Raw genomic sequence first — 26,618 nt, 5'->3', positions numbered from 1 at the left:
CGAGTTCCCCCCAAAAGGATGGCAGCCAAGGGAGCACCGTGATTGAGAGAAAGAACCACAGAGAGGAGTGTCAAACTCATCACGCTGTCTCAAGGTCTGTGGCTGCTGGGCACAGGCAGCGGAAGATGCTGGGCTGGACACTGGGGTTCAAAGTGAGCATCAGCAGACAGGGACTGAGGGCAAACCTGAGCCCTCAAGGGTAGAGCTCGCTAAGGACAGCAACTCTGGGAATGGAGCCATAGCACAGCAGGTAGGGAGCTTCTGCCTTGCATGCGGCTGACCCGGGTTCGATTCCCAGCATCCTCTATAGTCCCCAAAGCACCACCAGGAGTAATTCCTGAGTGCATGAGCCAGGAGTAACCCCTGTGCATCGCCGGGTGTGACCCAAAAAGGAAAAATAAGAGAAGGATAGCAACTCTGCCTCTTGTGTGGGAAAGTTTCCAGGGCTTTGAGGCATGAGTAGGAGTTTGCAAGGTTGTTGAGATTTTTCCAGAGTGCTTCCAGGTGTGCAGAGAAGCTCCCCTGTGCAGGGCTGCATACCAGAAGGCAGCAGGACTCCTGGGGCAGGCTGTGTGCCCGGTGGGTATGGAGGGGTGATGGCACAGACAGACGGCAAGCCTGGGACTGGAGAGGTGAGTGGGGTGGGCTTGGGCTTGGGGGAGAAAAAACCTGGTTCTGCAGAGGGGAGGACAGGCCACATGGCCACGGCTCCAGGGCTGGTGGGGAGAGACGCGCGGGGGAGAGAAAGTCCCACCCCTACCCCCACCCCCTTGGGTAGGGTGGGGCCAGGCGGCTGGGCCCAGCGAGCCTGCGGAGAGAGGTAGGAAGGGGACGCGGCACGCTGGATCCCGCAGGATTCTGCCTCGCCGGGCTCCCGGGAAGACCAGGTGGGACGAAGTGGGGGACCCGGCAGGAGCCCCCACCCCACCCCCAGCTCACCGCCGTCCCCGCCTCCGTTCGCTCGGGTCGCGATGGAGGGAAGCGCCCGCCGCTCATGCCCGCCCACCTCCCCAGCGAGCGCGCCCGTGAGACCACCCACCCCGCCGATTCCGCTCAGCGGGGGCGTTTGGGGACTCACGGGCTCGACCCCCGGCCGGGCGGAAGCCGGGGGACCGGCCGCGGGGCTGACCGGGGGAGGACCCTGATGTGTCCAGACAAGGGGTGTCCGCTGGGGACCCTGCGGGGACGTCCCGGGCAGCGGGCAGCCAGAGCAGCGTTCCTGATGTGCTCCAGGGCTGCGGGGGGGGGGGGGGGGGGAGAGGGGGGTGCGGGGAGGGAGAATGGGGGTGTTGGAGTGTTGTCGGGGACGGCTGGGCCCTTTAATCGGGGTGTTTACCAACCAGGATGAGTTAAGTGACTTTTCTGGCTCCAGAGACTTGGGGGTTACAGGTGAGATGTGCTGTGGGGTCTGTGGGGATGGTACTAGTAGAAATTCTTTTTTTTATTTGAAAGGTGGGAGTGGTCCGAAATTACAGAGAGAGTAAGAAGGATTGTACCTGTCACAGAGGCAGGGAGTAGGGTGTGTGTGGGTGAGGGTGGCGGGTGGGACACTGGGAATGATGGTGGAAAATGTGCACTGGGGGAGGGATGGGTGCTCGAGCGTTATTTGACTGAAAGGCAGTCATGCAAGTTTGTAACTGTATCTCAGGGTGATCCAATAAAACTTCTTTAAAAAAAAAAGGAAAAAAGGAAAGGTGGGGGTGGGAGGCATTTTATCACTAGGAACTACTCCTAGTTCTGTGCTCAGGAGTGAGCCCAGGAGGCTTTCTGGCGTGCTGGGCCTGGGGCAGACCCCCTGGTGCCCATCTCTCCAGCTCGTTTTGGGGGTTTGTGTGTGTTTATTTTTATTTTAGGGCCACACTCAGCGGTGCTGGAGCTTCCTTCTGACTCTGTGTTCAGGGATCACTCCGGGGGGAACTTGGGGCGCCATACGTGTTGCGGGGGATTGAACTGGCGCATGCAAGGCAAGCGCCTTTAACCCCGGCGCTGTCTTTCCTCCAGGTACTGCAGAAACTCTCAATGAAGTTCATTCTTCCTGACTTTCCTCCATTCTCTCCCTGGGGGTGCTTGGCCCACCCTAAAGGCAATGAAAATAACTTGTCCTTAAGGGGTCCTGAGCCCCAGCAATGCTTGGTGCCCTTCCCCTTGCTGCAGAGGCTGGAGCACTCCCCCTCCGCCCCCCTCCACACCCCACCGCCCCAGAAATCCCTGATGTGACGGTAAAAATAATGAGTTAGTGAGTCACTAAGCCGAAGTGATGGGGCCCGTGTGTCGTTAAACGCACCAGGTTAAATCCTGCTGAACTGTGCTCGTGCATGCTCTGTTTTGTCCTTGGAAACAAAAGTCTTTTTTTAAAAAAATGAGAGCATTGGTAGAATTAACACTTTTTAACATGGACGCATACAGGTCACTGCCTGTTTCATAGTATGTGTCAAAAGGGGCACACCACTGTCATTCTCTTATCCAGTGACATGTGTATACATGTACGAGTACTGCACACACACACACACACACACACACTGTACACAAACACATACACAGCACCGCGTGAACGCGCTCACGTTCCACACACACAGGCGCTGCACAACACTGCGCTCTAGTGCACATGCTCCCCCTGCAGTCTGGGTAGCAACACAGTTACAGTATGACCCCTCCCCCTGCACCCCTCCCTCAAACTACCACATGGAGTATGCACGCATGCGCGAGCGCACACACACACACACACACACACACACACACACACACACACACACACACACACACACACACATGGCCCAGAGTCTGCACTCCCCCAACGCACAGAAATGCTGGCCTACAGCTGACATTTTGGACATTTAAGTTGAATTTCATTATCCTTGTTTGTTTGGGGGAGGGGCCCCATCCAAATGTGTGTGACCCTGCGCTCTAGTCCCTTGAGCTATACCTCACCCCCCTTTTAAAAGTGTGTATTGGGGGGGCTGGAGCGATAGCACAGCGGGTAGGGCTTTTGCCTTGCATGCGGCCGACCCGGGTTCAAATCCCAGCATCCCATATGGTCCCCTGAGCACCGCCAGGGGTGATTCCTGAGTGCATGAGCCAGGAGTGACCCCTGTGCATTGCTGGGTGTGACCCAAAAAGCAAAAAAAAAAAAAACAAAAACAAAAAACCAAAAGTGTGTATTGGGGCCAGAGAAATAGTACACGGGTAAGACACTTGTCCCGCATGCAATTAATAACACTTCCTGAGCATGGAGCCAGGAGTAAGTCTGAGCAAGCTGGGTGCATCTCCAACACAAACAGGCAAAGAAGTGCCTTCTGAGACTTTAAAATAAAAAGGGGGGCCTGACCCCATTTTTAGTGAAGAGGGCACTTGATTTTCATGCAGCAGACTTGAGTTCGACCCGGCAAGGCATCCTGTATGGTCCCCTGAACACTGCCAGGAGTAATTCCTGAGTGCAGAGCCAGGAATGAGGTCACACCCGGTGATGCACAGGGGTTACTCCTGGCTCTGCACTCAGGAATTACTCCTGGTGGTGCTCAGGGGACCATATGGGAATCAAACCCGGGTCGGCGGCGTGCAAGGCAAACACCCTACCTGCTGTGCTATCACTCCAGCCCCCATAGAAGTATTTTTAATTTTATTTCTTTCCTGTCCCATCTGAAACCCCGGAAGAAGTTATTTCTGATTTGTTTAGAAGCTCTTCCTCCCCCTTGGGCGCCAACTGCTCAGTTGTGTCCCTCTGAGTTGCCCATCCCTCCCCCCTCTGCTTGGGAACACCCCTAGCATGGGGTGGGGCGAGAGACAGGCCCCTCGTGCTGAGTGACCCCACCCTGTTCTCTCCTGCAGGCTGAGATGCAGTTACTCCTGCTCCTGCCCCTACTGCTGGCCCCGGCGCCGGGCTCTGCGGTGAGTGTGGCCCTGGCCAGACCCGGGCACCTTGCTGGGGTATGTGTGTCGGGGGGGCCAAGATCTGGGGGCAGAGGCAAAATCTGGGTGCAGAGGACTCTGAGCTTAGCACTCAGGGCTGCCCCTCTGCAGACCTGACGTCTGTACAGGCAACAGCCCAGGCGAGGGACAATGTTGAAGAAGATGGGGTGGGAAGAGCTGAACCCGGGACCCCGAACACCTTTAAAAAGAAATAACGCTGGACCAGAGCCATAGTGCAGCAAGTAGGGCGCTTGCCTTGCACGCGTCCCACCTGGGCTCCATCCCTGGCATCCCATATAGTCAGCACCAGGTGTGATCTTGAAGCACAGAGCCAGGAGTGAACCCCTGAGCACCGCCGGTGTGGCCCCTCCTCCCCCCAAGAATAAAGAAGTCATGCTTGGATGTCATCTGGCCAAGGCACCTCCAGAAGCTGCCCCACTTATTGCTGGAATAGCAACTTCCCCCACCCCCTGACGCTTTGAAGGTGCAAGAAATTGAGAGGTAGCTGCTAATTCTGGACAAGGCACCTCCTGGGGTGTCCTACGGTGGAAGAAGCGGGGTGCAATCGTGAGGCCAGCCGATGCACAGGGCCAGGGCGCTGTACCAGCAGACACCTGCCCGGGCTGTGTCGATGGCCTGCAAAGGGACTGAGGGTCCATGGTGCCACATCGGGCTGATGTTGGTGCTTTGTAAAGATTTGACTTTTTGTTTGTTTTGTTTTACTTTTCGGGCCACAGCCAGTGATGCTCAGGGCTTGCTCCTGATTCTACACTCAGAAATGACTTCTGGCAGTGCTCAGGGAACCGTATGGAGTGAGGGGGGGATTGAACCCAGGTTGGCCGTGGATAAGGCAAATGCCCTCCCCTCTGGACTGTCGCGGTAGCTCCTAGAGATTTGACTTTAGTCCACTGAAATGGGAAGAGCTCAGAGGGCTGCTGGCTGGGCCTGAGCACAAGTCTGAGAGCGACACCGGAAGTCAATGGATGGGCAGAGTCATTTCTGTGCAGGGCCTGGGGTCTTCCCTGAGAACTTGTGGGTCCTGAGTTCCTTCCCCTCAGTACCCCCTCAGGGATGGTGCTCTGTGCAGAGCTGGGCTGAGTCCTGTGCTGCCCCCGGGAGGCGGCGTTCGCCCACCTGACCCCGGAGAGAACGTCTCTCTTTACAGGCAGGCAGGAGGCTCTTATTATTATTTTTTTCACTTTTTTTCTTTAATTGAATCACCATGAGCTATAGTTATAAAGCTTTCATGTTTGAGTTTCCATCATACAGTGATCAAACACCCATCCTTCCACCCATGCACATTTTCCACCACCAATGTCCCCAGTATCCCCCCCATCCGACCCCTCCCCCTGCCTCTATGGCAGAAAAATTCCCCCATACTCTTATACTCTCTCTCTACTTTTGGGCATTATGGTTTGCAATACAGATACTGAGAGGCCATCATGTTTGGTCCTGTATCTACTTTCAGCACACATCTCCCATCCCGAGTGATCCCTCCAACCATCATTGACTTAGTGATCCCTTCTCTATCCCAGTTGCCTTCTCCCCCAGCTCATGAGGCAGGCTTCTATCCGTGGAACAATCTTCCTGGCCCTTGTCTCTACTGTCCTTGGGTGTTAGTCTCGTATTATGTTATTTTATATTCCACAGGTGAGTGCAGTTCTTCTATTCTGTCCCTCTCTTTCTGACTCATTTCACTTAGCATGCTACTCTCCATGACCATCCACTTATAAGCAAATTTCACTTCATTTTTGGCAGGAGACTCTTGAGCAAACCCCAGCTACTACCCTGGGGAGGGCAGGGGTGCAGCACTTGCGTGGAAAGCAGGGAAGAATCAGGGACAAGGGCATCAGGGCTGGGACAGAGCCCTGCATGAGACCCAAAGCCGTTTCCCCCACCTGCCCCCACTACAAGTCAAAGGCCTTCCGATCCTTCCTGATGGCCCAGCCCCTGGAGGGCCATGAGTGAAGTCAGGACCTTGGGGGACCTTTGTCCCCAGGAATACCTGAGAGGCCTCCCCTGTCTGGGACTGACCCCCCTGGGCCAGAGCAGCGCTTCTCACCCTGGACCTTACGGTGACAGTCACCTGGGTGAATGGGGAGCCATAAGGCAGGAGACTAAGAGACCAGCCAGTGGGACCGGGGACTATGGGAAGGGAGCAAGGTCAGAAGGGACCACAGGTGGAATCAGGCTGGGAACCCTGGTCTAGGCATCCCTAGACACCTAGTCTCTGAGAGACTGCAGTGAACGAGGTTGCGGGGTCCGGCTGCAGGGCCCTGGGAAGCTCTGTGTTGTGGGGCTGGTAGCTGAGGTGAGCAGAGGTTTGTTAGACTTGACACGGCCCGGTTTTTGGCCAGCCCTCCTCCTGCAAGACGGTCAGTCGGCAGGGGTCACTCTACCTTGCCCCACTCCAGAAAACTGTGGGAAACTGTGGGTGGGGGGTGCCAGTAGGGTCACTGTGCTTCAGGAACCAGTCTGGCATCCAAACAGGGATGGAGGATGAAGAGAGACCCTTAGGGGTGAGTTCAGGGTGAGGACTGCAGGCCCAGAAAGTCACAATGCTCGAGGGCTACCTACCGACAAAGGTGGGATGATGCTCTTTCGCTCTCTCGCTCTCTCCCTCCCTTTCTCTCTCTCTCCCTCTATCTCTCTCTGTCTCTGTCTCTCCCTCTGTCTCTCTCTGTCTCTGTCTCTCCCTGTCTCTATCTCTCTCTCCCTCTCTCTGTCTCTCTCTGTCTCTCTCTCCCTCTACCTCTGTTTCTCTGTCTCTCTCTGTCTCTCTGTCTCTCTCTCTCCCTCTGTCTCTGTCTCTGTCTCTGTCTCTCTCCCTCTGTCTCTCTGTCTCTCTGTCTCTCTCTCTCTGTATTTGGGATCAGGGTGCTGGTAATACTCCAAAAGTCATTTTCTAGCTCGACATTCAATATTTTTCCTCTTCAAATAGGAACTTGAGGGCCAGAGCGAGAGTACAGCAAGTAGGGCACTTGCCTTGCATGCAGTTGACCCAGGTTCAATCCCTGGCACCACATATAGTCCCCCAAGCCCCTCCAGGAGTAATTCCTGAGCACAGAGCCAGGAGTGACCCCTGAGCAACTTTGAGTGTGGTTCCCTGCCCCCCGCAAAAAAATAGGAACTAGATCCAAATCCGTTTTATTTATTTTTTTTTTAATTTTTATTTTATCACCATGTGGAAAGTTACAAAGTTCTCAGGTTTATGTCTCAGTTATACAATTCCAAATCCGTTTTAATTTCAGTCTCCTTGGGAGAAGACCGGTATTCTGGGGGGTGGGTTTTCAGAAGTGTGGCCACGTGACTCCCATAAGCATGGTGGGTGCTGATGTGGGGTCAAGCTTCAGCCCGTAAACTGTGTTCTGGGCCCTCAGACAGGAGTGATTTGATCCTGGGGAGTCTCATGAGGTGGTGCTAAGTTCCATTCAGGGGCCACAGAGATTGCCTAGTGGTTATTAAGGCATATGCCTTGCATGTGCCAGCCCTGATTCTCTTCCCAGCACCAAGCGCCGCTGAGTCCAGCCTGGAAGACCCCCAAACACTTCTGGGATGGCCCAGGATCTCTGGCACGTTCGGCCCAGTTAGCTGAGAATCACCAGGAATGGCCCCGGATTCCTTGAGCACTGCTTTGGGGCCCCCCCTCAAGTAAAGACCAAAGTCTTCCCAGCACACAGGTGTTCCGGCAGACCTGTGGAGTCAGGACTTTCGGGAGCCCCCTCCCACCTCCTTCCTCACAGCCCAGATAAGCCCAGGGGCTGCGGCTGACACAGATCCTCTGTCACGTCACACTCTCCTATTCCTCCCCTCCATCTGCCCCACTCATTTTTTTTTCATTTTATAAAGTCACAAAATTTGATTATGTCTAGTATTCAAACGCCAATCCCACCACCATTACACCTTCCCACCACCATATTTCGGGTGTTTCCATCCCGAACCCCAATCCCTGCCCCAAAGCAGAACCGAAATAATATATTTTGTATTGTTTGTTATGAAGAAATGGCTGAAAATGCTACACAAAAGTATCCTAGAGGAAAGAGTGTGAAGGACGTTGTCTTTCAACCAGGGGCCATTAAGCCCTTCTATAAGAGATCAGTAACATGTTGTTAAAGGTTGAGACTTGTGTGCTTTTATATGCATACCTGTAAAAAAAAACCATATATATATATGTATATATATACATATGGGGCTGAAGCGATAGCACAGCGGGTAGGGTGTTTGCCTTGCACGTGGCCGACCAAGGTTCGATTCCCAGCATCCCATATGGTCTCCTGAGCACCGCCAGGGGTAATTCCTGAATGCAGAGCCAGGAATAACCCATGTGCATTGCTGGGTGTGACCCAAAAGCAAAAAAAAAAAAAAATTCCTGCTAAGATTGTTTGCCTCCTACTTTAAACCCCATTTAATGTGGTGTGGTACTCTTGGAGTATGGGTAGGGCGTGTCCTATGAAGTGTCCTCTGCCGAGCGGTCCAGGGATAGGTTGATTTTTGGGTGAGGCTCAGCCCGAGTGTGTGGAGAGCATCCAAGTGTGGCGGTGGTTGAGTTCTGGAGGTTTTCAGCTGCCGGGGCTGGGTCTGACCCGCCCCGCTCTGGGGGGTGCCCCAGTGAAACAGCCTGGCGTGGGGTTTATCGGCATGGTTTATGGCGAGCGTCATGTTATGCTCCCTCAGGGAGAGAAGGTCCTGCTGCCTGGATGGTGGCTGATGACCAGATTATCTGGCGCCAGCCAGAGCTGGTTTATGGCCATGACTGCTGAGCTGCCTGAGACCAGGGTGGGGGAGGGGAGGGTACTGCAGAAGATCTTCGTTCCTGGTCCCATTGAACCCAGAGTTCTCAGTCACAAAGTCCCGCATACCTGGGTTTTCTGGGGATTCCCTCTTGGCTGAGGCTCCTCTGCCGCACTCTTGCCTGCACACTGGGGTCTGTGGATGAAACAAAGTTCATACATAGTATAGGTGAACCTTCATTATTTGCCACACCTGGTGGGGATCTGAGGTTACTTCTGGCTCCATGCTGGTGGGGGGGGGGGGGAGTCACTCCTGATGGTGCTCAGGGGACCCTACAGTGCCAGGGAGCAAATGTGGGCACGAAGGATGACTCAGTGGGCTGCATGCAGGCTTTGCATGTGGGGGACCTGGGTTTGATCCCCGCATTGCATGTCAGGAGCAGCCCGAGAGAGAAGAGCCTCCAGCATGACTGGGGGTGACCCCTGAAACGACAAGAACGACAAAACCTGGATCCCAGCCTGTGGAGCGGTTGCTGCAGCCCAGTTTATGACTGTCCGGCTCCAGCTGCAGGGGGACGGGTCTCCTGGGTGGGACTCGCACTGTGCATTAGGATTATATTCCTAGTATAGAATCCCAAATTACAGGTTTGCAGACTGGGCCCCTCTCCTGTAAACACCAAACGTCAGAAGTCCAGGGATGGCCATGCGCACAATTCCTCCAGGCTCCAGGATCCTTCTAGCTCTGCTCTGCTGTCTGACCTTTGTCCAGAATGACCTCAGAGTCCAGGCTGCCCCAGCTCCTGCCTTTAGGCCCGCCTCCAGCAGCAGGAAGGAGGAAGAGGAGAGGGCAGTGGGAGCTCTCTCTCCTGGGGACCCTGAGGCTGCTGCCCGCCCTTCACTTACCTCATCTTGGAGCCCGGGAGGGGCTCAGTTCCTGGCAGCTGTGGGGAGTCTGGGAACTGGCTTGTTTACTGTGTGGGAGCCACACCCAGTGGTGGGGGGTTCCTGCTGTGTTGGAGGGCAAACCCAGAGCCCGGTACCTGCAAGGCTGTGTCCTACCACCTGCAACAAGGGCAGGGGGGGTCAGCATAGTGGGGCGCACTCCTGGGGGCCTCCGCACAGACTGATGGAATCATCTCGCTGTCCTCACTGCCCCACTGAGGATCGGAGGAAGCTCCGAAATTTAATCGACCAGGTGTGGCTTTTCCACTCTAGGGCCTGGGCTAGGGTGTCTCTGAGGACACCCTGGCCTGTCCCCTGCCCCTACATCTCCCTCTACCCATCCCGGAGCTCCCAAGCTGGATGTGGGCCTGCTCTTCGAGGAGTTTCTCTGCTTCTATGCACAGACGGTGGGGGACAGGGCGAGCGGGCCTGCCCCTCCACCCCCCACCCCAGCCCAGCTCCCCAGGGGACAGCAGACAAGCTCTGAAAGGACCCGTATTGGTGCCAGCAGTCCCAGGCTCCTTGACCTGAGAGGCTGAGAACCTCTGAGTACATCTGGGGTGCATGCGTGCGTGTGTGCGTGCGTGTGTGTGTGGGGAGGGGGGATCAGTCCCAACACCTGTTATCTCTTCCAGGCCCCTAAGGGGAGGCAGCCCAGGGACACTTGGGGCGTCTGGGGTGCCTGGAGCACCTGCAGCCGGACGTGTGGCGTGGGTGTCCGCTTCCGAGAGCGCCCCTGCTACTCCCAGAGGTAGGGCTGGCGGGTCCGGAGGTCAGAAGTCAGGGTAAGCTGGTTCTTTCCAGGAGTAGCATGGATGGAGGATTTGCAATCGGGTTATCCCTTGCCCCCACACTCGGGCCACCTGTCAGGGGGATCAGAAGTTGGCAGGTGCAGGATGAGCTGGGGGTGCCCATCAGCAACACTTCTGTACCTCCAGGCTCCGTGGCCTCCCCTCTTTGTCCAGTGCTGAGGTTCCCTTTCCAGAACCTTACCAAGCACCTGCCGGCCCCGGGGAGGTGTTGGGGCAGGGGCTCCACCAAAGGGGCCTGTGGTGGGTTTAGAGTCACTGCAGAGACCCCGATGGGAGATGCTCCCTTTCTGGGAGTAGTCGGATCCCCTCCTTGGCCTTGTCCACCCCCCAGTCACATTCAGAGGCAGAGTGACCCTGAGTTAGACAAATGCCGCATGTGTTAAACTTCTAAGCTGGCTTCTCCCAAGTGAGCCCTCGGAGGGGGTTTCTGGGTGGGTGCGTGCACCCCCTCATCTGGCTGCCCCCGGAGAGGGCAGTGGTGTTGAGTGGTGTGGGGTCCCCCTGCTCTCTATCCCGCAGGCGAGATGGGGGCTCCAGCTGCGTGGGCCCTGTCCGGATCCACCGCACTTGCCACACGGAGGTAAGGTCCCCAGTGGGGGGTTACCCCGACTTCCCAGACCACCTGCCCAGCTGACAGCCCCTGTGCCACTAGTGTGGGGGTCCGCAGCCAGGGCTGCACGGGGAGTCACGCACCCCACCCCAGCCTGCTGGGGGTGGGCTCATAACTCCCCACTCTCCCCTCTGTAGAGCTGTCCCGAGGGTGCCCGTGACTTCCGGGCAGTGCAGTGCTCGGAGCTGGATGCCCAGGAGTTCCAGGGGAGACGCTACACATGGCTGCCCTACTACGGGGGTAAGGGGGTCACTCCTTCATGGGTGCTGCTCCGTCCCTACCCCCATCATTCGGGGTCTCTTTAGTACACTGGTCTCACTCGCCATCCTTAGTGCTGTGTTGTGGGTGCTTGGTAGAAGTTGGCTGGACCCAGAGGATCGAGTCTGCTCCTGCCGTCCTTCCCCTACTGCGGGCATTGCCAAAGCTGCGGCTGGGCCATGCTGGTGCCGTGTGCGCACCCTTCTTGTGGGGCACGGGGGGGGGGGTGCGAGGGGCAGTTTCCCAGATGGGAGCAGGACCCCCCATTGCTTTGCTGCTGGGGTCTGAGGGAGGGTGTGTCCAAGGAGGCTGTTCTAAGCCTTTGTTTATTCATTTGTTTGGGGGCCACATCCAGCTGGCTCAGGGCTTCTGACTCTGTGCTCAGAGATCACTCCTGGCAGGGCTGTGTGTGGGGTGGGGGGGAGGGGAACACGTGGGATGTTGAGGATTGAACCCGGGTTGGTTTTGTGCAAGGTAAACACATTACCCACTGTACTATCTCTCCAGTCCCCTAAGCCGCATGCTTATTAAATAACATAAAATTAAATTCGTAGGAGTGAAGTTATTATGTTACAGCAGCACCAAGAGGAGTGGAGGCCCCTCAGGGCTCAGGGGCGTCAGACTTTGCAGGCGTAACACCCAAGTTCTGTAACGCCCTGGCACATATGCCCTCCCAACACCACCAGCCGTGACTCTGGTGTCACCCTGGTGGTCCCCAAGCCCTGTTGGGCCTGAGCATTGAGCAGGCCAGCCGTGTTGGCCAAGAGGCACTGGGAGTGACCCCCAGGTACTGTTTGGGAGCAGGTGGTCACTGGGGGCACGGCCAGCAGTGCTGCTCGGGTCCTGCAGTATAAGGGACCAACCATGGCCTCTGCCACTGCAGCCACAGCCCCGGCCCTGCTGATTTGCAAAATGAGAGAATTAAAACAGCAAACAGGCCCACACTAGCTTGTGTGTAATTAAGTCATCTAGATGCGTCAGAAGCTGCTCAGGATAATCCTTTCTAGTGTCACTTTCTCCATTCACTGCGAAGGATGCCTGGAAATGTGACAGCTTTAGTTTCTCAATCAGTGAGGGTCCCTCTCCTTCCCATAATTGGTTAGAGATATTAATTTTTTTCTTTGATGATTTGTACTTTTTATTACACTGTAGTCATGTAGCTACAGTAGTGTTAGCATTTGGGATGTTGATGTACAAAGTTACAGCCCCCACTACCAGAGTGCCCAGGACCCCTCTCATCACCTCTAGTCCCCCTCGTCCTCCTCTTCAGTCCCCTGCATCCCTCTCCACAGGGCTCTGTGATCTCAGCTTTGTGATCCGAGGCCAAGGGTACTCCCTTATTTTATCTCTGCATGCCCGTCTGACTTATTTCACTTAGCATGATTTCATCTTTTCCTACGACTGCATAGTGTTCCATTATGTATATGTACAACAACTTTTTTTGTTGTTGTTTTTGGGTCACACCTGGCAATGCACAGGGGTTACTCCTGGCTCTGCACTCAGGAATTACTCCTGGCGGTGGTCAGGGGACCATATGGGATGCTGGGAATCGAACCCGGGTCGGCCACGTGCAAGGCAAATGCCCTACCCGCTGTGCCATCGCTCCAGCCCCTGTACAACAACTTTTGTTGTTGTTGTTGTTTTTGGACCCCACCTGGCGATGTTCAGTACTTACTCCCGCCTCTGCACTTAGGAAATCACTTCCTGGCAGTGCTCGGGGAATCATACGGGATGCCGGGATTGAACCCAGGTCAGCCAGGTGCAAGGCCTTACCCAGTGTACCCATTGTATTGCTCCAGCCCCATGTCCTGTGAGTGGAGAGGTGGGGCAACCCTTTAAGATTCATTCCTTCTGGAGCCTGAGTGCCGCAGTGCCACAGAATGACGCTGTCCCCCATATTATGGCAGTACTGGAATCCCGGGGTCAGAGGGAGCATGGGGGAACATTTCTCAGCCACCAGGGGGCACAGTCCCCAGTTCTGTGCTTAAACTGCATTTACTACACCAGTATAAATAAAAATAAAAAGTCAACACAAGAGATAAATGACTAGTGTGCCCTTCCTTAGGATCACTGCTAGCATTTTATTTTTGTCCTGGTTGCAGCATTTTCTCTCTGCAGGCTTGCATGCTTGGGACTATTTCACAGGACTGTTTTGCATTCTGTGATTTGTGTCTCCTCACCTCACGGTCTGGTCTTTCTGCTTGTAGATATATTACCTCATGGGTTTATTTTGGCAGTGCTGGGGACCAGTCCCAGGGCCTTAGCCCTTAAGGACTCTGTGTTCTGCCATGGAGCCACAAAATCACACGCCCTTTTGATTTTGGGCCACCTCTGGCTTGGAGGACCATGTGGTGTTGGGGATCAGATCTGAGCCTCCGGCACGCCAAGCCTGTGCCAGCCTCTTGGGCAATCTCCCCAGCCTCTGGTGGTTCTTTACCATATCATGAACACCGGGCATGCTCCGTCAGTGTTTGGCTTGGAGAGAAGCTGGGTGATCACCCTTGGGCCCTTATAAGCAGAGCAAACAGCTCAGAGACCTCTTCAGGCCTGTATCTCTTTCCTTAGGGGGTATACCTGGCAGTGCTTGGGGGGACCGTTTGGTGTCAGGGCTCAGGCCTGGGGGTCCCGCATGCAGAGTACGAACCATCTCCCTGACACCTTATTCTGGGGAGTTCCTTCCTTTCTTCCCTGGAGATGAGGCAGTTCTGTGAACAATCCCTTGCTTGCTGGGACTGGGTGGGACCTCCTGACACCCAGGGTTTGGGGGGTTGGTGGCGAGGAGCAGGCAGGGATTTTTCTAACCATTAAGGAGTCCTGGACCCTGGCCCTCACTGCGGCTCCCAACTCTCCCCTCCCTCAGCCCCAAACAAGTGTGAGCTGAACTGCATCCCACAGGGGGAGAGCTTCTACCACACGCACAGGGAGGCTGTGCTGGACGGGACGCCGTGTGAGCCTGGCCGGCGGGACGTGTGTGTGGAGGGGCATTGCCGGGTGAGCATCCCCTGACCACACCGGGCCAATCGGTGACCCAGAAGTCACCGTGCCATTGCAAGAAGACTCGAGTGTCCCCTCACCCCCAAGAGCAGCCCCTGAGGCGGCCAGTTCAGAAACCCAGCAGTGTCCAGCTGAGGGGGCAGGCTCTGAGGCTAAAGGAGGGGCCGCGGGGTGCTCAGGCCATGCTGAGTCAGGCAAGCTGGGAAATGTCCCCGTGTGCGGTGGGGGCAAGTCACAGGGGTTGGGAGACACTTGTTGGCAGTATCAGCTGAGCGCTTCTTCCACCGTGCCCCTGCGAAGGACACCCGGGAATGTGGTGGCACCTAGACCCACGTGTTCTCTGTCCCCTGTGGCTGCTGTCCCAGCTCCAATCCCAGCACTGCCGGCTGCCTGGCCTGACCTCTGACTTGGCGTGGGGTCTCCCCGAATCACCCTTGGAGCAAGGGGCTTACCCCACAGCTCGCCCACAGTCTGGGGTGCCCCATGCAAAGACAGGGGAGAGACACGGTCCCCCCGCATCTGGCGGGTTGCTGTGGGAGAAGGGGGCTGGTCGTGACTCCAGCGAGGTCCGGGAGACTCACCCCTGCCTGGCGAGTGGTCCAGTGACGCCCCTCTGCTCTCTCATCCTGCAGGCTGTTGGCTGTGACCTTAATCTGGACTCGTCCGTGCAGGAGGACAAGTGTCTGCAGTGTGGGGGGCACGGCACGACCTGCTACCCCGTCACAGGTGTCTTTGATGCCAAGGACCTCAGCAGAGGTGGGGCCTGCCTGGGGTACAAAGAGAGAGGAGGCCTCGGGCTGCCTGCCCGCTCCTCGCCTGGTTCCCACTCTGGCTGCAGGTCACAGCCAGGTGACCCCAGGAAACTCACAGGATTTGGTGGGAGGGTGTTGAGGTGAGGGGCGAGGGTCAGACTCAAAGTCCAGAGGTCAGGCAGCGCAGGTGGAGACAAACCCCCCCCCAGGAGCCTGGCTGTCCTGGCTCGTTAGGACCCTGCCATGGCCCCTCGTGGCACCACTGGGTGCCCCCTTTGCATCTCCTCTGTGGTCCCCGTCTGTCCCCTTCCCTCCAGTCTTTGCTGATGTCCAAGCCTGCCCGGCCCCGTGGCCTTCAGGGGGCTCTTTCCTCCTTCAAGAGCTTCTTCCCCGGCAGCCCGGCCCCGCCCGCGTCCGTCTGGCCTTGCCCCAGCTGCACGCCGGCACTGGCCTTCTGGGCTGGCTCCTTCCCTGGCTTCCCCACTGTCTTCTGTCCCTCAGGCTACAACCAGATGCTGGTCATTCCCGTGGGGGCCACCAGCATCCGCATCGAGGAGGTGGCCGCCAGCAGGAACTTCCTGGGTGAGGCAGAGACGGGGCTCGGGAGGCTTTGGAGCCTGTGGGTAGGTGGTTCCTGTCCAGGAGGCTGACGGGGTGTCCCCGCTCACCCCTGCACAGCGGTGAGGGGAGTCCACGGCGAATACTACCTCAATGGGCACTGGACCATCGAGGCTGCCCGGGCCCTGCCCGTGGCCAGCACCATCCTGCACTATGAGCGGGGCACCGAGGGGGACCTGGCCCCGGAGCGGCTCCATGCGCGAGGCCCCACCTCGGAGCCGCTGGTCATCGAGGTGAGCGTGGCAGGAGAAGAGGGTCTGGTGGGTGCCTCTGAGGCTGCCGGGGGTGGGGGGAGGCGGGCCAGGGGTCTCTCCGGGTCTCGTCTCATCTCAGCGAGCCCCTCCTGTACAGATCATCAGTCAGGAGCCCAGCCCCGGCATGCACTACGAGTACCACCTGCCCCTGGGAGCCCCCCAACCCCGCTTCAGCTGGAGCCACGGTTCCTGGGAGCCCTGCAATGCCCAGTGTGGAGGAGGTGAGGCCTGTCCTGGAGGGGTGCCCCAAGTCCATGGGAGAGGGCAGTCACGGAGGTCACCCTGGGGAAACCCAGCGATGGGAGAGGACTAAGGTGAAGCCCCCTCTCCAAACAAGAAAACCAGAGAGGACTTCCCGGAGGCCGTGGCGTCGCTGAGGGCCTGAAGCTGGTGCCCAGGTCTCCTGGCTGGGTCACTCACACATAAAATGCTGAGCTTCAGTGTCCTCTTCTGTAAGGGGGCTAAGGGGGCTACGCCTGGCCGAGTGGACATGCATGTGGGGTCTGTGGGCCAACCGGCACCTGCTGTGGCTGCCCCACAGGCCACCAGTCCCGTGCTGTGTTCTGCACCTCGGACAATGAGGCCTACCCAGACCACATGTGCCAGCAGCAGACCCGGCCAGCTGGCCGCCGCCCCTGCAGCCTTCAGCCCTGCCCTCAGACCCGACGGTGAGCCCATGCCAGTCCTGCCCTTGGCACTGGGGGACGTGGGGTATGGACCGCAGCGGGGTGAGGGGCGCCCTAGGCTGTCCTGGGTGTAAAGGAAAGAGGGCCTGCGGCCAAGGGCTTCCCACAACTCTCCACCCTGAGGAAAAAGCAGAGGAGGCACCAGAGCGTGACTGTCCACCCTCAATATGTCCATGTAGCACCCAGAAGGTCCAGACCTTGGTGCGGCTAGAGTGTATGTGGTAGGGCTAGAGTGGGCGTGGCAGGGGCAGTGTGGGCGTGGCAGGGCAGTGTAGGCGTGGCAGGGCTAGAGTGGGCGTGGCAGGGCATTGTGGGCGTGACAGGGACAGTGTGGGCGTGGCAGGGAAAGTGTGGGTGTGTCAGGGCAGTGTAGGCGTGGCAGGGACAGTGTGGGCGTGTCAGGGAAAGTGTGGGTGTGTCAGGGCAGTGTAGGCGTGGCAGGGCTAGAGTGGGCGTGGCAGGGCATTGTGGGCGTGGCAGGGACAGTGTGGGCGTGGTGGGGCTAGAGTGGGCGTGTCAGGGACAGTGTGGGCGTGTCAGAGCAGTGTGGGTGTGGCAGAGATAGCTTGGGCGTGGCAGGGCTAGAGTGGGCGTGATCATGCAAATTCCTTTCTCTAGAATCTGGTACCTTGATGGGGGCGGGGTGGGGGGGGCAGTTGGCCTTCTTGGGTGGTGGGGAAGGCTCTTACTCCTGGGCCCTGCACTCCCCAGCACCAGGCAGGGCCACATCTCACGTGGAGAAGCACAGCCCCTCTGGGGGTGGCACCCCCTTCTTGATGTCAGACTCAATGGGAATGGAGTCCACTGGCGTGACAGGGGCCCTGGGGAGCAGGGGAAAGGGGGTCCAGGTGAGGACAGAAAATTGAGTAGAGCAACGGGCTCTGGGGGGTGAGGGGGGGCAGGGAGCAATCAGAGTCATTGCAGGGGGGAAAGATGGATGGGGCTTGGTCTGTTTTTTGGGGGATGAGAGGTTGGGTCTCCCCAGCAGTGCTGAGGTGGGGGGTTGGGGGCCACTCCTGGGACTGTGGCCAGGCCCTGCGAGATTGTGATGTTCAGGTTTGGGGGTCAGACTCAGGGCCCTGTGTATGCCAGGTGCTGCCCCCTCCTCCAGCCCTTGCCTCCTTGGGGCTGGTCTTTGAGGATGGCTCCACCCCAGCCCTGACCGTGGAGAGGATGGGCGTGTGCGGGCGGGTGCAGGGGTATATAGGGTGGGCATGTGAGGGGTGTGCGTGTGCTGGGAGTGTGTGAGTGTGGGTGTGGGTGGACATGTGTGTGTGGGGAGATGCTGGCATGTGCAGCCATGAGCCATGTGCAGGCACGTGCGGGGTGGGGGCTTGTGTATGTGTTGCAGGTGTGGCCCTGTGTCCGTGTCTGTGTCCAGGGTCACCCTTCCTGTGCCGTGAGAGCCAGGCCCCGCGTCCGGCCTCACTTCCCCAGCCCTGGGCCAGCCTGACGGGATTCCTGGTCCCCTCTAGCTGGGAGACTGGCCCCTGGACACCCTGCTCGGCCTCCTGTGGGGGCGGCTCCCAGTCCCGCTCTGTCTTCTGCGTCTCATCTGACGGGGCTGGTGGCCAGGAGGCGGCCAGCGAGGCCGAGTGTGCGGGCCTGCCCGAGAAGCCCCCCGCCACGCAGGCTTGCCAGCTGCAGCGCTGCGCATTCTGGCATGCAGAGCCCTGGGGAGAGGTGAGGCCTTGGGGTGGGGGTGGAGGGCCGAGCCGGGACTGGGGCGGGGGGCAAGAGAGCAGACCTGGCCCAGCCGGCCCTCGAGTGGTGGCTGACCCTGGACGACGCTCTTCAGCCTGGGCAGGGCTGGAAGAAGGGCAGGAGGAAAAGCCGGCATGCATGTCACTCGGGCAGGGGTCAGGGCGGGCGCTGGCTGGCCACTCGCCCCTGCTTCTAGCCCCCTGACCGCTCACCGTGCCAGCGAGAGGGTCTGGTCAGCTCCACCTGGCCTGGTGACCGCACCCACAGCCAGGCCGCGTGCCCCGGGGAGCAAGGCCCTGTGTCTGGCCTGGGAGCGGTCCAGCAGGCGAGGGGCTCGTCGGCCCCCTGTTCTTGCAGTGCTCTGTGAGCTGTGGCCTTGGGGTGCGGGTGAGACGTGTCACCTGCAGGGCTGAGCAGGGCTCCCTGCTCCATGCCCCAGCCTGCTCCGCGGACGAGCAGCCGCCCCTCACGGAGGCCTGCGTGCTTGAGGACTGCCCCCACCACAGTGACCAGCCGTGGCTCGTGGGTGCCTGGGGTCTGGTGAGTGCTCCCTCCCCACACCCTATGCCCAGGCACGCCCTCCACGGGTATCTCCGCCCCTCACTCTCTTCGGGGGTCCCCAGTGCTCCAAGAGCTGCAACTCAGGTTCCCGGAGGCGCCAGGTCATCTGTGCCATTGGCCCCCCCGGCCACTGCCGGAGCCTGCAGCTGTCCAAGCCCGTGGACACCGAGCCCTGTAACACGCAGCCCTGCCACCTGCCCCCAGGTAAGGAGAGGCAGAGCCTGGCCAGCCCCCTCCCTGCTGCACACCCCTGCAAGGCTATCCGTGCCTGCCCCCATGCGTGGTCAGCCACCCGGAATGTTCCCTCAAATCTCTGCGTGCTAAAGCCTTTGCCACACATTCTGCCCAAGCCCGGGTACCATCCCTCAGGAACCAGCCTGTTCTGCCTCTCCTGAGTGACAGCCTTTCCCTCCCTGTCACACTGGCCTTGTCGCTGTCCTTCCTCACTCACTCTTGTTTTCACTTTGGGCACTTGTGGCTGTACTTGGGGGTCACTCCTGGCAGTGCTTGGGGACCATGTGGTACTGGGATCAAGCCCACCCCTTCCACATGCAAAGCCTGTGCTCACTCAGCCCGTTGAGTCATCTCTCAGGCCCACAAGTCATGAGTTTAAACATACAGTAATCGAAGAACCATGTGATGAGCAGTTAAGAACCCACAATCTGGGACTGGAGCAATAGCACAGCGGGTAGGGCATTTGCCTTGCACACGGCCGACCCGGGTTCAATTCCCAGCATCCCATATGGTCCCCGAACACCACCAGGGGTGATTCCTGAGATGCAGAGCCAGGAGTAATACCTGAGCATTGCCGGGTGTGACCCCTCCCCCCAAAATAAAAAAAAAACCCACAATCTAAATTCTACTATCAGTGTTTTCTTCTCCTGGCTTTTCCATGATCTACACTCTCCCTTTGTCAATCAATTCCTTTCTTTTTTTCTTGTTTTGTTTTTGGGTCACACCTGCCAATGCTCAGGGGTTCCTCCTGGCTCTGCACTCAGGAATTACTCCTGGCGGTGCTCAGGGGACCATATGGGATGCTGAGGATCCAATTCGGTGGGGCATATGGGGTCCTGGGGATTCAAACTAGGTATCTTCAAGTGCCTTAATCTCTGGACTATCTCTGGACTATCTCTCAGCCCTCGGTGTTAATCCTTATTAGAGGCACCTTAGTGGCTTAACGTGGAGTCTCATTGTGACTGACCCGTGTCCCTTCGTGACTGGTGGTGTTCTTGAACCTCTCTCCGTGTGCTTGTTTGGCCACATGTCTGTCTTGTCTGTTCCAGATCTTTGTCCATTTTCCAATTTTTTTGGTCTTCCCACTCCATCACAAACATCTCACACATACTTCTTTCCTATCTGCCTACCTGTGAGCGGCAGGCAGGCGCCCCCTTAACACTTTCTCCCCGCCCGATCCCCTCTAGCTGGGCAGGGGGGGACATGGGGTGGGGGGTGGGGTTGCAGAATGCTTACTCTCACTTCTCTGTCCCACCTCCCCTCTGCACCCCGGGCAGGGGTGGGGTGGTCAGGGCTGCCCCTGCCACCCTTCCCTCCTTCCCTCTGTGCCCCTCTCCCTCCATCTGCCCCTGCAGGGGTCCCCAGTGTGCCAGCTATGCACTCCAGCCCCAGAGACCCCCGGGTGTCTCTGAGTCCTCGGGCGGCCTCTGTCTCAGGTGAGCGAGCCCCCAAGGCCAGCCCAGCGCCTTCTGGTCTTGCGTCTCCAAGTGAGATGGAGGCGGGTTTGGGGTTATGGCCTGGTTTGGGGTCACAGAGGTAGGGAGAGGTGCCTGGTGGACACTATAGGACTCTCCGCTTCTTCGTCTTAGACCCCAGAGACCCGTGGTGGGCACCGAGAGAGCGAATCTCCACTCAGGGCGACCCCGCAGGAGACTGGGGCCCCCACCCGCCGCCCTCTCTGCAGCCGTCCCCCCGACGACAGTCCCCGGGGCCTGGATCGGGGGCCCAGGACTGCAGGCACAGCCCCCACGGGTGCTGCCCGGATGGCCACTCGGCCTCCCTGGGGCCGCAGTGGCAAGGCTGCCCCGGGACATTCTGTGAGCAGAGCAGGTGGGAGCCTGCAGGTCGAGGGCTGGGTGCATGGGGGCACCCTGGGTGGAGTTGGGCTGGTGGGCGGGGCAGGAGCGGCCCCCAGCGCTGTCCCTCTCTGATGGGGGGGGCCCCGGGCTCAGCTGGAGGAGGCACTGCACCTCAGGGCCGGAGAAGGCTGGCCAGCAGGGCGGCGGGCTCTCGCCTCCTCTCCCAGTCCCTGCCAGGCCTGCCCGCTGGGCTGTCCCCAGCTCCCTGCTGCCCTGTGTCCCCCACAATCCCACCCCGCCCTGACTTCCCGAGCTGGCCCTGGCTGCCCCCACAGGGCCTCTGCTATCAAACGGGGGTGCTAGAACCCAGCATGGAGGTCAGCTGCCCGCAGTGAGGTCCAACCACTGAACCGCTGCATGCTGGTGACCTGGGGCACGTGACTTCCCTTCTCTGATCCTGGCTTCTCTTTCTGAGAACTGGGGACAGTGACAGCCTCCACAGGGGCCCCCTGAGGGTGGAAGAGCTCAGGTCTTCCTCCTGAGGAGCTCTGATCACTCCCCACTCACTCACCTTCCGATTCCTGGTTGGAGGAGGTGAGGAAAGAGGGTGGGGGTTCTTACCACGCCTCCTTCTGCCCCATCTCCCTTGTCACTATTCTACTGGCCTCCCTGGGGGCTGGGCCCTGGGGCAAGCCCCGGTGGGTGTCCGTCTGTTTCCAGCTTTGGGCTGGGATATGAGTGGGGCATTTGTCTATTTCTAGGGGTGCAATTGCTCCTGTGGCTGTTGGAGGTGGGCAGAGACTGGAGTGCAGAGAGGGGTGCCCTGCATATGTGTGGGGGGGTGTTCAGACACCCTCGCCTCCTCACCTGGTTGGCCAGTATGGGGAGCCTCAGATCTGGGTACTGGCAGCTTTGGAGGGGCCCGGAAGGGAGGGCTGGGGCCGGGGGGGTGAGGCTGTCGGGTGATGTCTGTGCAGGTTTGGGTGCTGCCCTGATGGAGAATCTGCGGCTGAGGGGCCCCGCCAGGCTGGCTGCCCGCGCTCGGACCAAGGCGTCCCCCGGGGGAGCAGGCCGGGGCCCCGAGCACTGTCTCCTGAGGTACGTGCCCTGTGTCCCTTCCTCAACTCCACCATCACGCAGACTCCTAGCAGCTCTGGCTTGGAGAAGGGCCACGTGAGGGGCACAGCCAACTCTCTCCTGGTGCCCAGCCCCTCCGCTGCCGGTGGATTCCCTGCTCTTCTGTTGCCCCCACCCTATTGGCAGCCCGAACCTCCAGCGGGAGCCAGACCTCCCCGCAACCAACTTCCAGGTGCCCCAGGCCCAGCGGCCCCAGGCCCAGCAGAGCGAGGAGCCCCGTGAGTGCCGCAGCTCCCAGTTCGGCTGCTGCTATGACAACTCAGCCCCTGCGGCCGGCCCCCAGGGGGAAGGCTGTGTGGGCCAGCCCAGCTATGGTGAGAGGGCGCCCCCTTCCTGCCCACTGCGGGCTCTGCGCCCACAGGCTACCCACCCAGCACCCAGGGCCCCATTGGTGGGGGTGGGGGTGGGGGCGGGGGGAGGGATTCTAGTTCCCCAAATAGGGTGGTGGATCTCTATGTCTGTATTTCACTGCATCGGTGTAGAATTTGCCGAAGTTCTTTTTTTGAGTGTGTGTGTGTGTGTGTGTGTGTGTGTGTGTGTGTGTGTGTGTGTGTGTGTGTGTGTGGTTTTTCTTTCTTTTTTCTTTTTTGCAAGAAAGCAAGCAGGGTATGACTGTTATGTGAAGATTTTGGAGGGGAGAAAAGCAAAAGTTGTAGTGATGTTACTGAAAACAAAATAGAACAAAACCAACACAACAGTGAGGCAGTGACGCTAATGCAGGGAAATAGGGTTGGGCCAGATTGTTCTTGTTTCCAGGTTGGTCCTTGAGACCTTTCAGGAGAAGGGAAGTGGTGGTGGGGGGAGGAGAGGGGAGACTGGGGGGTGGGGATGGGGAGGTCCCGAGGCCAGAAGCACAGCCTGCTCCGGAGGACTCGCTCGAGGCTTCTGGTGTGGGGTGCTCAGTGGACAGGGTGTTCCCCGAGCGTTCCTGGGTGGGCCTGGACAAAGGTCACTGCGAGGCCGACATGGGGTCAGGGAGAGCCAGGCCAGGCTGGAGTGTGGGGACTGTGGGAGCTGGGTGCCTGGCTGGAGGGGGTCCTGGGGACAAGGGGGTCTTGAAGAGACGTGGTCTTGGGCCCTGAGGCATGGCCCAGCGTGACCCCCGTCCCCCGCCCTCAGCGTACCCGGTGCGGTGCCTGCTGCCCAGCGCCCTCGGCTCCTGCACGCACTGGGCCGCCCGCTGGTACTTCGTGGCCTCCGTGGGCAGATGCAACCGCTTTTGGTATGGCGGCTGCCACGGCAATGCCAACAACTTTGCCACGGAAGAGGAGTGCATGAGGAGCTGCCAGGGGTCCCAGCAGCCTTCGTCTTCCGGAGAGATGCCTCGCACCCCGGCCTTGGGGGGAGGGGCCTGGAACCAGGAGCTGGGGCACCGAGGCTCCGGGCAGCCAGCACCCCCTCCCCACGGCTCGTCCCACAGGTGAGGCCCACCATGTCCAGGCAGGGGGCTGATGCCGTGGGCGCAGAAGCCTGGACCACGCCTCAGAGATGGGCCCTGCCTTGACTCAGGCAGCCAGGAATGGGGGAGCATGATTCTGGGTCAGATTCTGCCTTTTGGGATTTATGATTTTGGGGGGGTGGGGCTTGAAGGCAGCACCCAGTGATGCCCAGGGGCTGATCCTGACTCAGTGCTCAGGTGCTGGGGTTGAACAAGCATCTGACCCGCTATACTGTCTCTCCAGCCCAGTGTGTGGGTGTGTTTGGGCCCTGTAGGCAGGGGTTACTCACTGCTGGCTGCTCAGACGTTACATCCGGCTCTGCGCTTAGGGGCCACTCGGGGTGCAGGGCTGGGGACCAGCCCAGGCTCCTGCGTGCAGTGCATGGGTTCCGCTGAGCTTTCCAGCCCGGCCTCTGGCCTCCCTAACCGCGCAGCCTGTCTAGCGGGTAATCCATTTTGTGGCCCATGAAATGGTGGAAATAGTTTTAGAGATTTGTGTTATCACTTTCAGGACTGAGTCACATGAGTGACATTTGGGAAGTTGCATTTTTTTGGGGGGGGTGTGCCCGCCGATAGAACCTAGGCCTAATGCAGGCTTCTACTTTGCGGCTGAGCCCCAGCCCCAGGTTTGGGAAGGCTTATAGTGAAATAGAGCAAAGCTTGACATTGCGAAGAGGCTGGTGTGGGGTGGGGCTGAGCCCATGCCTGGTATGCTTGAGGCCCTGGGTCCCGCCATCGCAGCGAGACCAGACAAGCAGGAGCCGCCCACTGTGCACCACCAGGAGCCCCCCGTGTGTGTCTCCGCCTGTCTCTCCACGCTGGCTCTGTGCCATGCCACAGGCTGAGGGAGGAGCAATGGAGGCGTTGTGGGGGGCAGGTCCCCGAGTCCAAGACTGCAAGTGCCCGTGAGGCGGCAGGAGGGCCTCCAAGCTCCCGGGGGAGGAAGGAGGTCCTGGCTCTCCCGCTAGTGGGGCTGCTCCCGCCGTCTCCTCTCTAGGGTGGACCTGGCTGGTGCAGAGCCATCTCTGGTGCAAGCGGTTGCAGGCCAGTGGGTGCATCTCAACTGCCCAGATGACTCCCCGTCGGACCCCCGTGCAGTGTGGTGGAAAGACGGGCGACCCCTCTCCTCTGAAAGGTGTGTTTGGTGGCCCTCGGAGCCCCTTCCCCACCCTCCACCTCTGCCCACAGGGAGTGTCCTGGGGCTGGGGTCTGCTCTGGTTGGGTCTGATGTGGCCCCCGAACCTCTCCCTGAAGGCACATGAAGCAGCCCGATGGCTCCCTCATCATCAGCCCGCTGCGGAGGGAGGACACGGGCACCTACAGCTGCGGCCCCGCTGGGCCCGGCAGGGACTCGAGTCTCCAGCTGCGTGTCACAGGTTGGTCCCCATCGCCAGGCGGCCACCGGGTTCTCATGGGCTGCAGGCCGGGGTGGGGGCTCCTTGGGCCCTGTGATCCCGTGGAGCTGGGGGTGCAGGGAGGAGGGTGCTTGCCCTGTGCACAGCCGACCCAGACGGGTCCCCACAGATGGTCCGGGGGGCCCACCGGGGGAGCCCTGAGCACAGCTGGGCTGGGGGTGGGGATGCCTTACCCCCGCCCTCTCACCGTGGTTTCCTGACAGGGGGTGATGGGGCAGTGCTGATTGAAGCTGAGCCCAGGTACCCTCAGACTGGAGACTCCAACCGCGCGGAGAATTCTGGGGGCCGGAGGGTCATCTCCTCACACCCCGGGCCCACAACCAGGTAACAGCGTGCCCCCTACCAGCTGCTCTCAATGGGACAGAGTCCCCGGGGTTTGGAGCCCCCTCCCCACCCTGTGGAGCTGTCAGTGGCTGCAGCCTGAGGCAGAGAGCACCGCACAGGCCCCTGGGCCCACCTAACAGTTGGGGAGAAGAAGCCCCGCTCCTTACAGCCCCCTTCGGGTGGGAAGGGAGAATGGGTGCGGACCTGGCTGGCTTGCCCCAGCCGTGAGGGTGGGAAAGCGTGGGCTCTGGCCTCTGGAGGAATGGGGCGCTCCCAGCGGGTGGGGGATAAAGCAGCTCTGGGCCTAGGAAGTGAGCCAGGAGGGGGAAGAATGCCAGAGCGAGGGGCTGACTCCTTCTGGGGAGCACTGAGGGGGGCATTTTCACCCAAAGGGGGGATTAGGGAGCCGGATCTGGCTGGGGCAGCTGTTCCAGGCACAGAGGGAATGGGGGCATGTGCCAGCAAGAGCCCCTTCACGCGTGGGGTGCTTCTTTTTCTGCAGGCTGCGTCTGGACCGGAACCAGCCTGGGGTGGTAGACGCCCACCCGGGAGAGCAGATCCTCTTGCCCTGCCGTGCCGAGGGTGACCCACCCCCAACCATCGAGTGGCAGCGGGACGGACAGACCCTGTATCCCCCCAGGTCGGTTCTCTCCTCTCTCCTGCCCCCATCCCGGGCAGGCCCGGGGGCGTGGGGGGAGTGCTGACGACGGGTGCTGTGGTCAACTGCCCTCTGGGCCTCTGGGGTGAGGTCAGCGGGTGGAGGATTCACAGGGGAGCCCAGGGAGGGCGTGCAGTCGGTGCTTTGCTGTGGGGCCCCTCACTGGGAACCTCCGCTGAGCCCCCGGTGAGGGGTTCACCCCAGCACTGCACGCAGGAGGTCCACGTCACTCAGCTCACAAAGGCGTGAGCCACCCGTGGCAGTGTGAAAGCACGGGTGTTGGTATCAGGACTCAGTCTTTATTGCCAGGCGTTCCTTTGTGTTTCTCTTTTTGGTTTGGGGGCCAAACGTGGCGGTGCTCAGGTCTCACTCCTAGTGGGGCTAAGGGGGACCATGTGGGATGCCAGGAATCGAACGTGGGTCGGCTGTGTGCAAGGCAAGTGCCCTCTCCTCTGTTATACGGTCACTCCGGCCCATATTGCCGGGCATTTCTGAGTACGTGGAGGTGTCAGTGGCTGCGGCCTGAGGTAGAGAGCACCCCACTGGCCCCTGAGCCCACCTGACAGGTGGGGAGAGGAAGCCCCGCTCCTTGCAGCCCCCTTGGGGTGAAGCCAACACAGTGTGCTTGGTCCCCAGATACCAGCTGCAGCTCGACGGCTCTCTGCTCGTCAGGGACGTGGCGCCGGAGGACGGGGGCTTCTACGCCTGCGTGGCTTCCGACGGGCGCGACCGGGACCAGCGGTGGGTCCAGCTGCGAGTTCTGGGTGAGGCACCAGTCCTGGGGTT

General features: G+C 59.4%; 1 protein-coding gene across 1 annotated transcript in view; it reads left to right on the top strand.

Annotated features, from left to right (window-relative positions):
• Window positions 1-788: 788 nt before the first annotated feature.
• PAPLN (papilin, proteoglycan like sulfated glycoprotein) overlaps window positions 789-26,618 on the top strand; it is a 31,403-nt gene continuing 5,573 nt past the window's right edge. The window contains exons 1-25 of the mRNA XM_055130741.1: window positions 789-887; window positions 1,854-2,001; window positions 3,826-3,885; window positions 10,214-10,329; window positions 10,910-10,970; window positions 11,138-11,240; window positions 14,119-14,249; window positions 14,885-15,008; window positions 15,506-15,586; window positions 15,683-15,855; window positions 15,974-16,097; window positions 16,418-16,544; window positions 18,038-18,245; window positions 18,624-18,806; window positions 18,890-19,031; window positions 20,417-20,497; window positions 20,651-20,891; window positions 21,838-21,958; window positions 22,170-22,311; window positions 23,117-23,417; window positions 24,433-24,570; window positions 24,690-24,811; window positions 25,054-25,174; window positions 25,677-25,814; window positions 26,469-26,596. Coding sequence (XP_054986716.1) covers window positions 3,832-3,885; window positions 10,214-10,329; window positions 10,910-10,970; window positions 11,138-11,240; window positions 14,119-14,249; window positions 14,885-15,008; window positions 15,506-15,586; window positions 15,683-15,855; window positions 15,974-16,097; window positions 16,418-16,544; window positions 18,038-18,245; window positions 18,624-18,806; window positions 18,890-19,031; window positions 20,417-20,497; window positions 20,651-20,891; window positions 21,838-21,958; window positions 22,170-22,311; window positions 23,117-23,417; window positions 24,433-24,570; window positions 24,690-24,811; window positions 25,054-25,174; window positions 25,677-25,814; window positions 26,469-26,596 — 3,160 coding nt within the window. The 5' untranslated portion in view covers window positions 789-887; window positions 1,854-2,001; window positions 3,826-3,831. The remainder of the gene's footprint in view (window positions 888-1,853; window positions 2,002-3,825; window positions 3,886-10,213; window positions 10,330-10,909; window positions 10,971-11,137; window positions 11,241-14,118; window positions 14,250-14,884; window positions 15,009-15,505; window positions 15,587-15,682; window positions 15,856-15,973; window positions 16,098-16,417; window positions 16,545-18,037; window positions 18,246-18,623; window positions 18,807-18,889; window positions 19,032-20,416; window positions 20,498-20,650; window positions 20,892-21,837; window positions 21,959-22,169; window positions 22,312-23,116; window positions 23,418-24,432; window positions 24,571-24,689; window positions 24,812-25,053; window positions 25,175-25,676; window positions 25,815-26,468; window positions 26,597-26,618) is intronic.

Source organism: Sorex araneus, chromosome 3 (assembly GCF_027595985.1).
Source record: "Sorex araneus isolate mSorAra2 chromosome 3, mSorAra2.pri, whole genome shotgun sequence".
Taxonomy (NCBI): domain Eukaryota; kingdom Metazoa; phylum Chordata; class Mammalia; order Eulipotyphla; family Soricidae; genus Sorex; species Sorex araneus.
Note: the sequence above shows the minus strand (reverse complement) of the source record. Positions and strands in the feature narration are given on the sequence as shown.